The following is a 13,160-nucleotide window of genomic DNA, read 5'->3' as shown; positions in this document are numbered from 1 at the left end:
TGAAAAAGAAATCCCAATTTTTTTGTCCGCCGAGAATCAAATATCCGCCCGAGAAAAACAACAATGCGCTGTCTCCTATTGTGTTCAGGTCACTCAATCAATCAGCTCTGAATTAACTCCCGGCATGACACACAAAGAGCGTTTGCTGAAAGAAAAACCAAGAAAACTTTACTGTATTTTTTTTTTTTATGGCAAAATGTGGAAAATTAGTTTTGTGTGATGCACCTGTTGCAGAAATGTTTTTTTTTTTTTTTGGTCAAAGGAAGCACAGAAGGTTGGACAAGTACTTTAAACTTGTGTTACAAAGCTCTACGATCCACGCAATGTTTTCATGGGTGCGACCTTGAACTAGCCACGGAATCAGCTACTTTTTCTTAAACAAACTTTCATTCACTCAGATTTGTGAACTTTTTTTTCGCTCTCAAAATATGGATTTGATTGCTTCTCTTTGAACCCGCATGAAAAAGCTGTTTTTTTTTTTTTTTATCCAAGTTGTATTACTGGTGGTTTCCTCCTGCGGTACACAGAACTTCTGGATTTTCACTAAACCTCTTCTGATTCTGAACAATCGTGCGTCTGAAAAACAACATATTACGATGATACAATTGGAGCGTGTGGCCAAGGTTTTTAGCGGCGCATTCTCCTCTGAGATGAAATACGCTAGCTACAGCAGTGAGGCTTTATGGTATGTAACACCGAGCAGTTGGTACCCAGTACGAGACATTTAGACACGCTCCTGGCTGACTGTCAGGAAGCAAGGCTTTGTTGGCAGGCCACGACTAATGGTGTCAAAAGTGGGATGTGAGGCCATCTGTTTGATGATTTGAACATGAAGGACCCACCGGAGTGATTGAGCCCCAGAGTGAAGGGTCCAGGAAATGGTGACGCCCCATGCGTGACGGGCCTGTAGAGGACGTGATCCTGCTGTTCCAAGTCGACGCAGGTCTCTTCTGAACACAAGGTTGAAACGGATTTCTCTGACATTTTCCAGCTTCTTTTACAGTCCAGCAGACAGCCACTTTATCAATTCAACTTCTCGCTCAGATCCAAACTCTTGCACACGTGTCAAACCCAGCAGCGCCCCATTTGATGCTGGTTTGTTGGGTCTCCGATATGTTTTCCAAACAGAGTCGCTGTAATCAGGTCATTTGTAATAATGACAGCTATTAGGGGAGATGATCGTCACACAGCAGTCGGGCAGATAAATCAGGTGCTCACGCAGATTCACCTCAATTAGACACCGCAACAGGCGCGCACACGGCGCCCTCACAGCTGTATATGAACACGCCATACAATACACATCCATGAAGGACGGATTTATAGACGTTTACATCTGCCTTGCCTTTGTTGAAGGATGTGCAGGATGAATCAATTATCACAGTTTGGGGCCGATACTTGAACTTCAACAAGGTTTATTATCTGTGATTCTTGGCTTTTCTGCTCAGAGAAGTTTTGCTCTTTTACCACGATGATATTTTGCTTCCAAAGTTCTTGCCACAGTCAAAAACAACAGTTATTCACCATTATACTATAGAAGTAACTTCCTGAATTGGTGGGGGAAGTTGGATCTTCATATGGCCATAGAGCATCAGATCATTAGTTTGTTGTCATTGTTCACTGGATGCCATTTCTTGCCAGTCGTGTCTGAGAACTAGTTTGCTCTCCCTCAGTAGTGTGCTGTGGAGCTTTAATGTGCAGTGCAACCGTTGTTGCTGTCTGCAGACAGTAGAAAGTGTCTGAATCCATATGTGTCGATGTGCGACTGAGCATCAGGTGAAGCAGCAGTGTGGCACACTTCAGACTACTGTAGTGTTGCTCGTCTACATAAGAAACGCGCTGTTTTGGAGAGGGCAGAGGTTCGTAGAGAGGAGTCTGACCTGCACCAATGAGTAACCCGGAAACACAGTCGACAAAGCCTTTTATTGAAAACTATATACAAGACAAGTGAAACACTTTCGATCCGTGGTCACAAGCTGCCAAAAATGACTATCCATGAAGGCTTATCAATGTGGCCAGACCACAGGCAGCCGAGACAGTTGATGTTCAGGCGACCTCCGTGTCAGAGCTGAAACTCGCTTTCGTATCCAGGTCTGTATTCATTCACCTTTTTCAGCAGTGCCGCTTTCACCGCGCTGATCTTTTCATCCAGCTCTGTAAGATTACAGTCCTGAAGGAAAGGGATGCATAATGAACACGGCCATCCCGTCCAAAACAACATATACATCTCTGATTCTTCAGGTCGAACAGAGGCCCAGGAGAATGATGAATGAATTAACCTGTGTCAGGGATGTCTTTGGTCGTTTGTGGAGGCGGCTCTGCAAGAAAAAACACAAGTCCTTCATCATTTTTTTTTAAACTGGAATGTCCTTTTAAGAAGCAGAGACCTGGTACCTGTTCAATTCATTTTACTTACAATGTGCTGTAAAAGCCCTCAAGGGCAAAAGCAGAAAAGCATTTAAATGGTAAATTCATAGAACGTAAGTGTATAAGAAGCGTTTCATTCATTAAAAATGTGGGGAACGTTGCTTTCATTTGAATCTGGAGTTGAATAGCGATTTCCATTTTCTGCCTTTTATGCAGAGACCATCTTTACAGGTTGCAGTATGGCTGTGTGTAAAATCTAGCCGTCAAAACATAGCAAAGTCTGACACAGCGCTCGGACGACTCCAACTTCATGTTTCAAAAAATGTGAGGAATAAAAAGTGGTACTTGGAATACGCAAAGAGCCCAGCAGTTTATTCAAAGACTCTCGACATCCCTCGGTCGGCTCACACAAACATGCAGCGAGTCAAAAGCAGATGGAGAGCGGCGTACTCACAGAAGGAGCATGCTGTGCAGAGAAATACCAGTGTGAAGAGACATGCAGCATCTCAAGCACTCACTCAACACACGCTGGACAAACTCCTTCAGGAAGGGAAATTAGAGTCTGGGTGATGCGGCTCGAGTCTCTGACTATCAAGCCCAATAAATTCCTGTCTGCCTCCTCTTACGGAGTTCTTATTAGCGGTGCGAAGGCTGCTGCATGGGGGACGATTGTGTCATGGCATAGCCAAACCGCCAATCACTCCAGATGAAGAGGCCTTTCAGGGAACATGAGCGAGGCTGAAGCTCATTGTCTGAGACACCTCGGAGTTACGTAATCACCTTTTCATAACCCTGACAATTAATCCACTGAAGTAAATACAACGGATGAAAATACCAGTGTTCAGGAACCATTCCAAACCTTTTCAACCTGTTTGTTTTTTCACTTGCGTGTGTGACAGCAGAGTTTTGAGTGGCCACCTGAGAGAAGCTGATGATGCGCTTTTGAATCTATGACAGCAGGGTTGAACAACCGACTGAGGGTTCAAATAGTTTTTGTTTCAGCAGACGGCAAATTTGTTAAACACGGACTCATTTCTCTGATCCATGATTTGACACTGCTCAAATACATGGATGAGACAGAGGTTCTGTTGGAAGTGGAACCCTGGTGCTCTGTTGGTTAGCTCTGGAGCTGACTAGTTTTGACTCACCCATGACACCAATTCACCCCAAAATAATCGTAGAAAATAGGAATTATTAATCAAGCAGGTGAAACAAATAGATCCACGGGGAGGATGAGGATGTTTTGAAATGGAAAAAGCAATTGATCAGTCCTTCAGCCCCAGCAGGACAAGTGCACGTCAACAGTTGCAGGTCAGCGCAGAGAGGAGAATTTTGTTGCAACGGTCTCATGAACGAGTGTGGCACCAGGTTTGCTGGCAGCTGCCTGTGACGCTCTGTATCCCCGAGCAGGATATTTGCCTCATGTCACCTGAATTTCACCGCTGGCCTTGGAAAAAATGTTCCTTCAGTCTGTAGGATGAGTGTTGACTTGAGCTTCTGTGTGTGGATGTGCTCGTGCACGTTTAGTGTTGAATATTGTCGCCATGATTGAGTACATGTTAATAAGTCCTTCAAACTCACCGTGGACTGAAAGTACTCTGGTGAGAGTCCCTCCAGCTCCAGGATTCGATCTTCGAGCCTCTTTAGTCTCTGGTACACGCTCTGAGGAACAGGGCCGGCTGTGGAGTAAAACACACACTTGACCTGTGGAAATGACTGGCGAGATAAATGGCAACTAAATCCACAATGATAGTGTAAAGGTCGTTTCATTGTGTGCAGGTTATTATTCACCAGTTCTGTCTGACATCACCAAAGCCTCGCCCGCACTACTAACCCACATAACAGAACAGTTATTTTTCATACGTTTCCTTTCCCACCTGCAGGTAGTTTCAGGTGCGTCTCAATGTTCTGGAGTCGCTCTTCTATGGCCTGGTTACCACAGCTGCGGGTGGATGGTTTCTGCTGCTCACCAGCTTCCAGCGTGGCTCCACGCGTTTGGGGCCCGTACGTGTTGACCACTCGGGTCACTGTGCAGTTAGACACATCAGGAACAAAGTTGTAGCACAACAATACTGGAGGATTTTAAGACGTTTCAGAAAGCACCGTCATTTCAGAAATGCCACACTGACATTTGAAGTGCTTACCTTTCACATGACTTTTAAAACCGGGGTACGGAGTAAACACCGCATCTGTTCTGGCACAGCTGTTCTCTGCACAGGGACAAATTTGATTTGAGACGCAATTAGAAGTTAATGGAATCAGTTGAAATATTATTATACAAAAAGATGAATATCACCATTACAGCTCTTTTCCACGCCTGCAATAAACAACTGAAAAAAGGCGCCTCATCTTAGAGCTCTGGGGATTAAGCTGGTGGTGTTTTGGCCCAGAGTGTTAGCTACTTCAGCCCCACTCCTGCAGCAGTTCAGCCTGACCTCTCGCCTGTGGAAATCAGCTCTCTCCTAAACATTGGCAATCTGTGTGCAGGCTCCCTCTCTCTGCCCTCCCCCCAACCTATCACCCATCCTCACCCTGATTGCAGTCGATCACGTTGCAGAACTCGCGCACGTTGTTTTCATTGATCTCCATCTGCTTGCGCTCCATAAATGCAGATATTCTCCTCTCGATCTGCAGTCGGACAGCACACACACACACACACACCACCTCGGTCAGGTCGGCCGACGGTCACCAAGGCAGAGGAGTTAATGCTGATGAGAAGGGCGTGACACAGTGTTCGAGTTGCCTAAATCTAGAAGCGCATCGCTCCAGGTATCCAAAAAAAGTGGAGTTGCTTGCAATCATCACATGATGGAATATGAACACTGTTTGCTTGACTACCAAAATAAATGCACAACAGAATGGGGCCTCTTGTCCTTCATCCACATGCAATCTCAGAGTAATGAGCATCCACTTCATAATCCATCAAGGACCTGGCCCTCTCTCAAAGCCCTCCAGCAATGTGGTCTATTCTCCCCGACCACGGCACTAAAGGACCCCCTTATTCTCTGCCCAGCTCGGCTTATCAGGTCTCGCATCATGCGCACATCCTCGGCAGCAATTACTTATGATTATTCATTTGCTTGTCGGGGGGAGAGAGGGCTCTAAAAATGTCACTGCCCGAGCTGCTGACTGAAACCAACCTCTGACTTCCCGGCTCTGATTTGCACCATGACATCATCGTCTTCAGCTGCTGTCTTGCTTCCTCCCGTGTGTGAGCCAAGAGCCCCTTGTTCACACAGAGATGTCGCTGGATCGACAAGTAAGGAGGACGGCGCAGGCGACGAGTCTTCTTTCGAGGACTGTCTCTGAGCCGCCGCGTCCACCACTGTTTTCAGGTTTTCTGAAACGGTCTTGGGAGGAAAAAAAAGAGCTTTATAAGGAGCCAGTCCAATTTGACAAGATTGACCAGTGAAAAAGTGTGAAGACATTAGGTCTCAAACTGAATCATCATCTCCGGAGCCTCGGCATGTGGGCTTCCTTGTGTTTTTAATCCGTTTCATTGGAGAGGAAGCACAAGTCATTGATCTCTTTCCACTCGGTGCATAGATTTATTACCAAGAAGAGCAAGACTTGCCTCTAATGTCGGGATATCTCTGTGCCTAGCGCAGCCAAACACGACATTTATCTCCACCGCATCCTTTCCTTCACAGCTGTATTTGATGCACACTTGATGCATGTCTGTGGAGGAATGTTTATTCCATTTAATGGAGTGGACCAGGAAATGCCCTCCTGGCTCGGTGTGTGATCTGCCTTGATCCTGGCTGAATCCATCGTCCCTGACATGGCTCGGACTCTAATCCAGCCACAGCATTGGCTTGTCAAGACGCTGTTCTCAACAATCAGTTGTCATGTTGTTGGTTATGGAGTCATTACATCCTTTACTGATTGAGCTTTCGCACCAAAGTATTGTGACAATGACAAAGAGATGACATCTCTGGCTTGGTCACAATTCTCTGACAGTTGAAGTTTGAGATTTGAATCTTTGTCTGGATGAGAATAAGAAACGCTTCAATGAGTGGTTTTAATTTAAATAATGCCATTGGAAACTTTGTCAAGACTTGTACATATGCAACTATGCCTCTTACTTTGGTGTTCACAGCAAAACACACCACTTTTGTCAACATACAGAGGGTGCAGTCTGTGAGTCAAAATCCACCTTAAATCCACTTTATGAAACACACATTTGTTATGAAAATCAAATGACACTGCCTTGCGTACATGGTGATTTGATTTTCAGTTAATAATTGACAACATGAATTCCTCTCAGAAACTGAGAGTACGAGGCTTTACCTGTAACTTGGTGACGTGTTTCTGCAGACAGCTGTAAACATGAGCTGCTGATGACGTCTGAAGTCTTAGAGCATCCGTGTTGACCTCCACTCGCAGAACAGCATCACCCAGTTTCAGCTTCAGGACAGCAAAACATTCATTTTACACTGTGTACATTATGATGGATATCAGCATCGTGTTCTGTAGCTGACCTCAATGTTTCTCCACAGTTATGTCGGTTATATTGCGAATGTGATGCGGTAGCATTTAACTGAATACATGCGAGCCCCTATCGCACTTTTATGTTATGAATGCTACGTATTGGTGTTTTCAAGAGATACGATGACTGAAGATACTAGTGGGTTTGACAGGATTTCACGTTGTTTTAGTGCAAATCAGAGTGTTGTTGATCGCGACGATGCTACAAACATTAGCATGTTCTGTTAGACGTGAGTGAACACGAGCTTTCGCGGCTTATCTACTCCGAAAAAAATGAATATATGCGAACTAAGAACAAACCTCCTTCCCAAAGTCCCCTAGCTGCCTCAGCAAGAACAACACACAGTCCGTATAACGAGCCATTCTGTCCGATTCAAGAGCCAGTGCTCGGCTCGCACTCCGCTTCACCGTCTCCGCCATTACTCGAGTGTGGGCACTGAGTACGGAGGGCAAAGCTGCTCGCTGATTGGTTAGTCAGCGTCCGCATGCGCGCAACACATGCAGAGAGGCAGTACTTTTCCAGTGTTTTATGAGCACTATTTGGCTCGAAGTTACTCAAATATGTGCGATGATTGCTCATTCCCTCTGGCTTGTGTATTGTAATGTCTTCTACGAGCAGACGTGACTTTTGAAATCTAACGTAAATGTATAATACAAGTGGGAAAATGACATCACATATCAATGTGCTCGCATTATAAGGTCTCAATAACGTCTGCCTCCTATCTCAAATGATTATTTTGTAGGACAGACACAGCTATGTGTCGACGGTGTTGAAGCGTTACAAACGTGTGTGACAGTGAACAAGGCCATTTATTGAGCGGAACAGCATCACTATCTAGAGTGAGTCATTTTGAGGTCTGGATTCTGAGCAGCTGCGACCTCAACTAGGCAGATGTTAGTTTCATCATTAGTGTTGGTAACCTAAAATGTTTGTCCTTCTGATGGCCCTTATTTGCTTCACTAATATTCCCATTTTTCACACCATTTTTGACACCAAAAACTGAGACCATTTTGGGGTCTGGATGACTTGTGGAATGTTCACATTTGACAACAACGTCTGACTGATCCACATTAGAGGTGAGGCCAGCGAGTACTTTGAAATCTACTGTGGAGAATTCATCACTATGTTTCCATTGCATGGCCCAACAATGAAGAGTCCTCTTAAGTGTCTCGTTCCTCAAGAAGTGTTCTCGTAGGATTTCACCAAGAAGAGATGTCACAAGATGTTGAATAATTCACTCAATATAATGATCATTTGTTTTGCACCTGTGTGTGTAGTGCATGCTACCGATGTACATCTCCTCAAGACATGGAAAAGGGACTAGGCTTCTTACACTTGAGGGTTTCATTTGGCATCTGTCTGTTTATCTGCTGAGCTCCCCCAATTAAAAGGAGAACGGGGGCACAATGCAGCGCTGAACTCGAGCAAATCTGACATCTGATCCCCAGTCAGTCACTTTTCAAGAAACATAATGGTCACTCAGCGACCAGAACACTGTCCCTCAAACCTGGCGGCCTGTGCAGTGGGACGCGGTGATGGGAACCCGGGCCACAATGGCGTCTTCCTCTGTGTGGAGTGACTGTGGGAAAAGCTGGCTCCCCTATTCAGACATTTTCTCGTCTTATAATGAGCAGACTGATGAAGGCAACAACAGAAAAAGAACAATTGCTGGCGCAGAGAAGGCTCGGCCACTCAGAACTCCATAATGCACTCTGGAAGGGTTAATCATTTTAGGAAGGGGCTTTTTGTTAAATTCATCTGTATATTTTTGTCCTCCTCTCCTCAGGAAGCAGGAAGAGAACTGTAACACTTGACACGCTGAGCCATTGGCCAGCGTTCCCACAGAGCAGCAGGTTCAGAGATGACAACTGCTCACTTCGTTTGTCTCCTGTTGCTGTGAGTAGCTCTCCGCCTGACATCAGCATCAAAACGATTGTAGAACTTGACGGGTTCAGCCTTTTCGTCTAGAGCCTTTGACTTACATGTCAAATACATGAACGCCTCACTGATATTATTTATTATTTATTTATTTAGTCACTCGTATTTCTTATCTATTTCACAAGCATTTTAAAAGATAAATAACCCACAAGGAGTGTGTTATTTCTAAATTCAAGTTAGTGTACTCGGACCCAATAAGCACGGCAGATGAAGTGGTCAGAACCATTTTATCACATAGCTTTTTTTTTAGTCTTGGAAGCTGATCACTGCAGATTACTGGAGCTCATCCATTGCCTTTGTATTAAAGGACATAGATGGTGGAGAGATGTCCTGGACAAGTTTTGTCGAGTGTTGGACAAGATTTATTCTGTGTAAATGAATTTCCTTTCCCCAGTGTTCAGTCAGCATGAGTTTGTTGGAAAATACTTTCTTATAATGGCTTTATTTTATGATAATTTCTTTAATAATATTAATAATAATGTTATGGTTACATGTGCGTGTATATGTATCTCTTATATATGCTTTTCCAGATCTGTCATATATATTGATAATAATGTAAGGATTTTATCTGAGTGAAAGAGATGCAGCCGATTGAATGAAAACAAAGAAAATAATTGGCCCTAATGAAACCTGGACCAAGTGAGTCAAAAGACAATGATTCCTTGACAGCGGAGCTGGAACAGTAAATCCTCCTCCAGCCAGGATTAGCCCCAGGAGAGGCTGCTGCAGCAAAACCAGCTTGGTGGAGCCGAGCCACTGAAGAGGGATTGTTGCTGCTTCTTTGCTTCAGTGGCACCAACCACCTGCAGGAAAGTGAAAAGGTCCACTTTTGAGCCTGTGTGGCAGCAGATGATAGTGACAGACGACGAGACGGCGTAAAGGCCAGATGGGAGGGTGAGGAGAATGAGGGAGCTTCGGCTTCAAGTGGAAAGTTGATTGTGGTGGGAAGGTTTTGTCTGATTTTATACTCAACAATTAAATGGATCTGTTGGCCGCTGAAGAGAGGCGTCCTGCTCTTCCCTGCCGCTGTAAGGAATGTGCTGCATTCTGGATTCTGAGGAGAGAAGTAGGCGATCCAGAGTTGTAAAAGCAAAGAGACAGAATTCTTTCCTTCCCATCACTTGCTTTTGGGGAGTGACTCGGGGCCCATGGGAGCAAGCCGTCGTATGGGACTCCACACAGTGTTGCTGTCCGACCACTGATTTATTTGGCTTATTCAACATCACACCAGAGCCTCGCTGGTCCTGTTTCGTAAGCCAGGAGTCTATAGGCTGCCCAGCTGCAGCTGACAGCTTGATTGGCAGGTGGGAGAGGGGGGTGAGGACGTACGGTGTCTGAGGTGAACGTAAATCTACGAACTGGAACTTGACACCCCTCAAAAAAAAACATTGCTTTTGAGACATGAAAGGCCGTTTGTCCATATACTGTAAAAGAGACAGAACTTTGGAATATCATGCTGATTCTAACCGTGATTTTTTTATGAAATGATAAGTAGATATTGACTACATTCATGATTTCAACTACCGTAACTAGAGTGTTACGTTTATTACATTCTGCTCAACAGCCGGGAGAAATGGAGAAACCTTTGACGTGTTATACCTGCAACGCAGTGGTGGACAATTCAACTGCTCTATACACTGAGAAATGTGAGGCGCCGACTTAGTAAATGTAGCTTCATGGAAATGTAAACCTCATTTCTTAATTATAAATCTGTAAAAAGCGTAATCGTGCCAAGACATCACATGTTTAAAACATGATATGATGCCATCTTTCTCTTCATTTTGTTTAATGATTCTCAATATAAATGGTAATTATTTTAAATATCTGGATAAAATATCAATATCGTGATAGAACTTTGGCCACACATTATGATGGAGATTCACTTGATTATAAGGCATTTCTTTGCCCGATATATTTTATTTATGTATTTATTTTGAGTGACAAAAATATTGTTGAAATGAGCATCACTGAATGAAAGAAAAACAACAAAAAGAGGGGAAAAAAGTTCCCTTTCTCCTTGGTAGTTTTGACCTTGGGCGGGCCACATAAATACAGGCAGAAAGTGGGAGGTAAACTATTCAAAATGTAGCTTGAGCTCCAGAGATTTCTGCTTTGCCTTGGGTCAATGATATAACATGCTGTCATTTCCAAAGAAGTGCAAGTAGCATTTTCTTTTTTTTATTTGAAACATGTTGATAGTTTTAAATGATAAAGTCTCAAGCGATATTGAGCTTCTAACAAGAACTAACAAAGCACTTTTTGATGATGTTTTAACCATTTTATCTCTCATCTTCTGCCTCAAGACAAGTGATATTATATATATATATAAACACGAACCCTCAGCATTGCTAACCTCATCTTCTCTGTTATGTCGCTCATTATGAGTTGATGGACAAGAATATTAAAATGTTAAAAAGGGCCCAGACATGAAGTAACATTGAGAGCTTCATCTAGTTGAACTGTGTGTGGACTGAGGCTTGAGATGGAAAGAGCTCTCTTTGAAAAGGCTCAGAAAGATTCACCTTCACTGGTTCGACCTTTCAGATTTGCTTTGGACACGTTTGGTCGCAACATAGCAGAGAGCATAACAAATGTTGATGTGAGTGGTGGGGAGAGTGACCAACCGTTTGTCACAAGGACAGACCAGTTATCGGTCTTTAAAGCACTGCCGAGTTTGAAGAGCGTTGATGATGCGGACAGAACGCTAAGCATCCTCTTCCCCTTTTTAACCAGCTTTCACTGCTGCTGTTCCAGTCAGCAGGAGCGAAAGCAGAGTCCAGTTCAGTGTCCAGCTTGCTGTACATCACATGGAAGTCCTACTTTTATTGTCGTCTCAAGCAAGCTGCAACACAACTGTCTCTTGAAAGGCATCTGAGTGTTGTCAGCCACATGGGTCCAACACTGGGACATAAAAGGTTGACTCAAACCTCGCCCAAAATATATGCGTGTGGCGGAATACTGGAGAGTGGGATGAGGCTGACTCAATTAAAGGCTGGATCATAATCCATGCGGGTACAGCCACGGGACATGTTTCCGGAGTCAATTATGTCACTTTTTACTGAAAATATGAAGTGATTTTCAAACATAGCGAATGTTAACCAATGTTTTATCATGATTCTGGGAACGATGGAGCTATTATGTGGTATTTTGCCTGGTATTTTGCAGTCTCTATATGAAATGGAAAGAGTGACTGTTGTGGTGTTATGTCATGATAGTGTCCCGTGATATCGTCTCTCATTGCTGAGAACAACTAGTGACACCGGTGTCTTGACCATGGCAATAAAGCTGATTCTGATGAGTCAGAACTCAATTTAACACTGCACTCCACGGTCTCTGCGACTATATGCTCAAAACTGCTGTTTTACCATGTGAGAAGGAGGAACGTGACACATTTGGGCACGGGGTCCGGTGCATTTACACCTGACCCCATCTATTTTTTAGCGCGGCCAGAGAGACGGTGGGAAGTCTTTTTTTTTTTTGTCGCAACAACCATGCTAAGTTGCGCTCGTTGTGAACACACCACGGTGCGTTCAGGATTGGCAGCAAAAGTACGGAACAAGTTGTGACCCATTATCGCTCCAGAAAGAATGCTTCATCTTCAACACGGGGATGAATCTGTATCTCGAGGGACAGGAGCCACTGAGGGAGGCAGCAGTGAAAATCATGATGAAAAACATGCGCATTGAGAAATACATAAATGAATGTGTGTGTGTGTGTTTCTGCTTTATTTGTATGTGATTTACGTTGAAGTCGATATTGCTTTCCTTTCCTTCGCGTGGCGCTGATCACAGATGTTTCTCTATGGCATCCCATCACACCCATGGACCCAGGAGGTCGTGTTCTCTGCTCGCTACGTCCAGTTCAAGGCTGTCGTGAAACTCCATTCAGGCCTTTAGGTTTCGCTGATCCACAGTGTGTATCCCAGGTCCGTGCTCATCGCAGGCATCTCCCCTTCTCCGCTGCTCTGACAGCATGGTCTCCCGGCGCCCCCCTCCACCTTTGCTCAACTGCACCTGTCACCTGGAGGCCTCTGCCTACATTCAGGGTCAATTTACATAACCTCGTTTAGCGGTTCACAAATCAGAGCCATTAGGAGCTGCGAACAGGAAGCAGGGCTTCTCATTTAGCCTGCCTTTCACAGTGGGGAGATTGTTCATTCCATGGCTACAAATAAAGATTCAGGTTGTGGCTTTGATTGTTGATTGTGATGGTAAATGTACAGATGATTAGAACAGAGCCCCCCCCCCACACCCCCACACCCCGCTGTATTGATTTCCTGCCAAAACCCAGCAGGCGACGCTCCTGTGAGCACTGGGGGAAGACTGCGCTGCAGACATTGATATTGAGAGTGTTTTTGCTCTGGTGATTT

General features: G+C 44.5%; 1 protein-coding gene across 1 annotated transcript; it reads right to left on the bottom strand.

The window, feature by feature from the left end:
• Positions 1 to 1,913: 1,913 nt before the first annotated feature.
• Positions 1,914 to 7,303, bottom strand: mbip (MAP3K12 binding inhibitory protein 1). The gene is made up of 9 exons (XM_053844246.1): positions 7,153 to 7,303; positions 6,655 to 6,771; positions 5,505 to 5,714; positions 4,896 to 4,992; positions 4,509 to 4,574; positions 4,242 to 4,391; positions 3,946 to 4,043; positions 2,277 to 2,315; positions 1,914 to 2,167 (listed from the first exon to the last, which is right to left on the bottom strand). The coding sequence occupies exons 1-9, from the start codon at positions 7,270 to 7,272 to the stop codon at positions 2,060 to 2,062; spliced, it is 1,005 nt and encodes a 334-aa protein (XP_053700221.1). The 5' UTR covers positions 7,273 to 7,303; the 3' UTR covers positions 1,914 to 2,059.
• Positions 7,304 to 13,160: the final 5,857 nt, after the last annotated feature.

The sequence above is a fragment of the Synchiropus splendidus genome, chromosome 16 (assembly GCF_027744825.2).
Source record: "Synchiropus splendidus isolate RoL2022-P1 chromosome 16, RoL_Sspl_1.0, whole genome shotgun sequence".
Lineage (NCBI taxonomy): Eukaryota > Metazoa > Chordata > Actinopteri > Syngnathiformes > Callionymidae > Synchiropus > Synchiropus splendidus.
This window is presented reverse-complemented; position numbering and strand designations above follow the sequence as displayed.

Coding starts and splice junctions, on each gene's coding strand:
- mbip (XM_053844246.1), bottom strand. CDS start 7,272: ATGGCGGAGACGGTGAAGCGGAGTGCGAGCCGAGCACTGGCTCTTGAA. Junction 4,575..4,895: donor CGTGATCGACTGCAATCAGG/GTGAGGATGGGT, acceptor GTCCCTGTGCAG/AGAACAGCTGTGCCAGAACA. Junction 4,044..4,241: donor GCACCTGAAACTACCTGCAG/GTGGGAAAGGAA, acceptor TTTACTCCACAG/CCGGCCCTGTTCCTCAGAGC.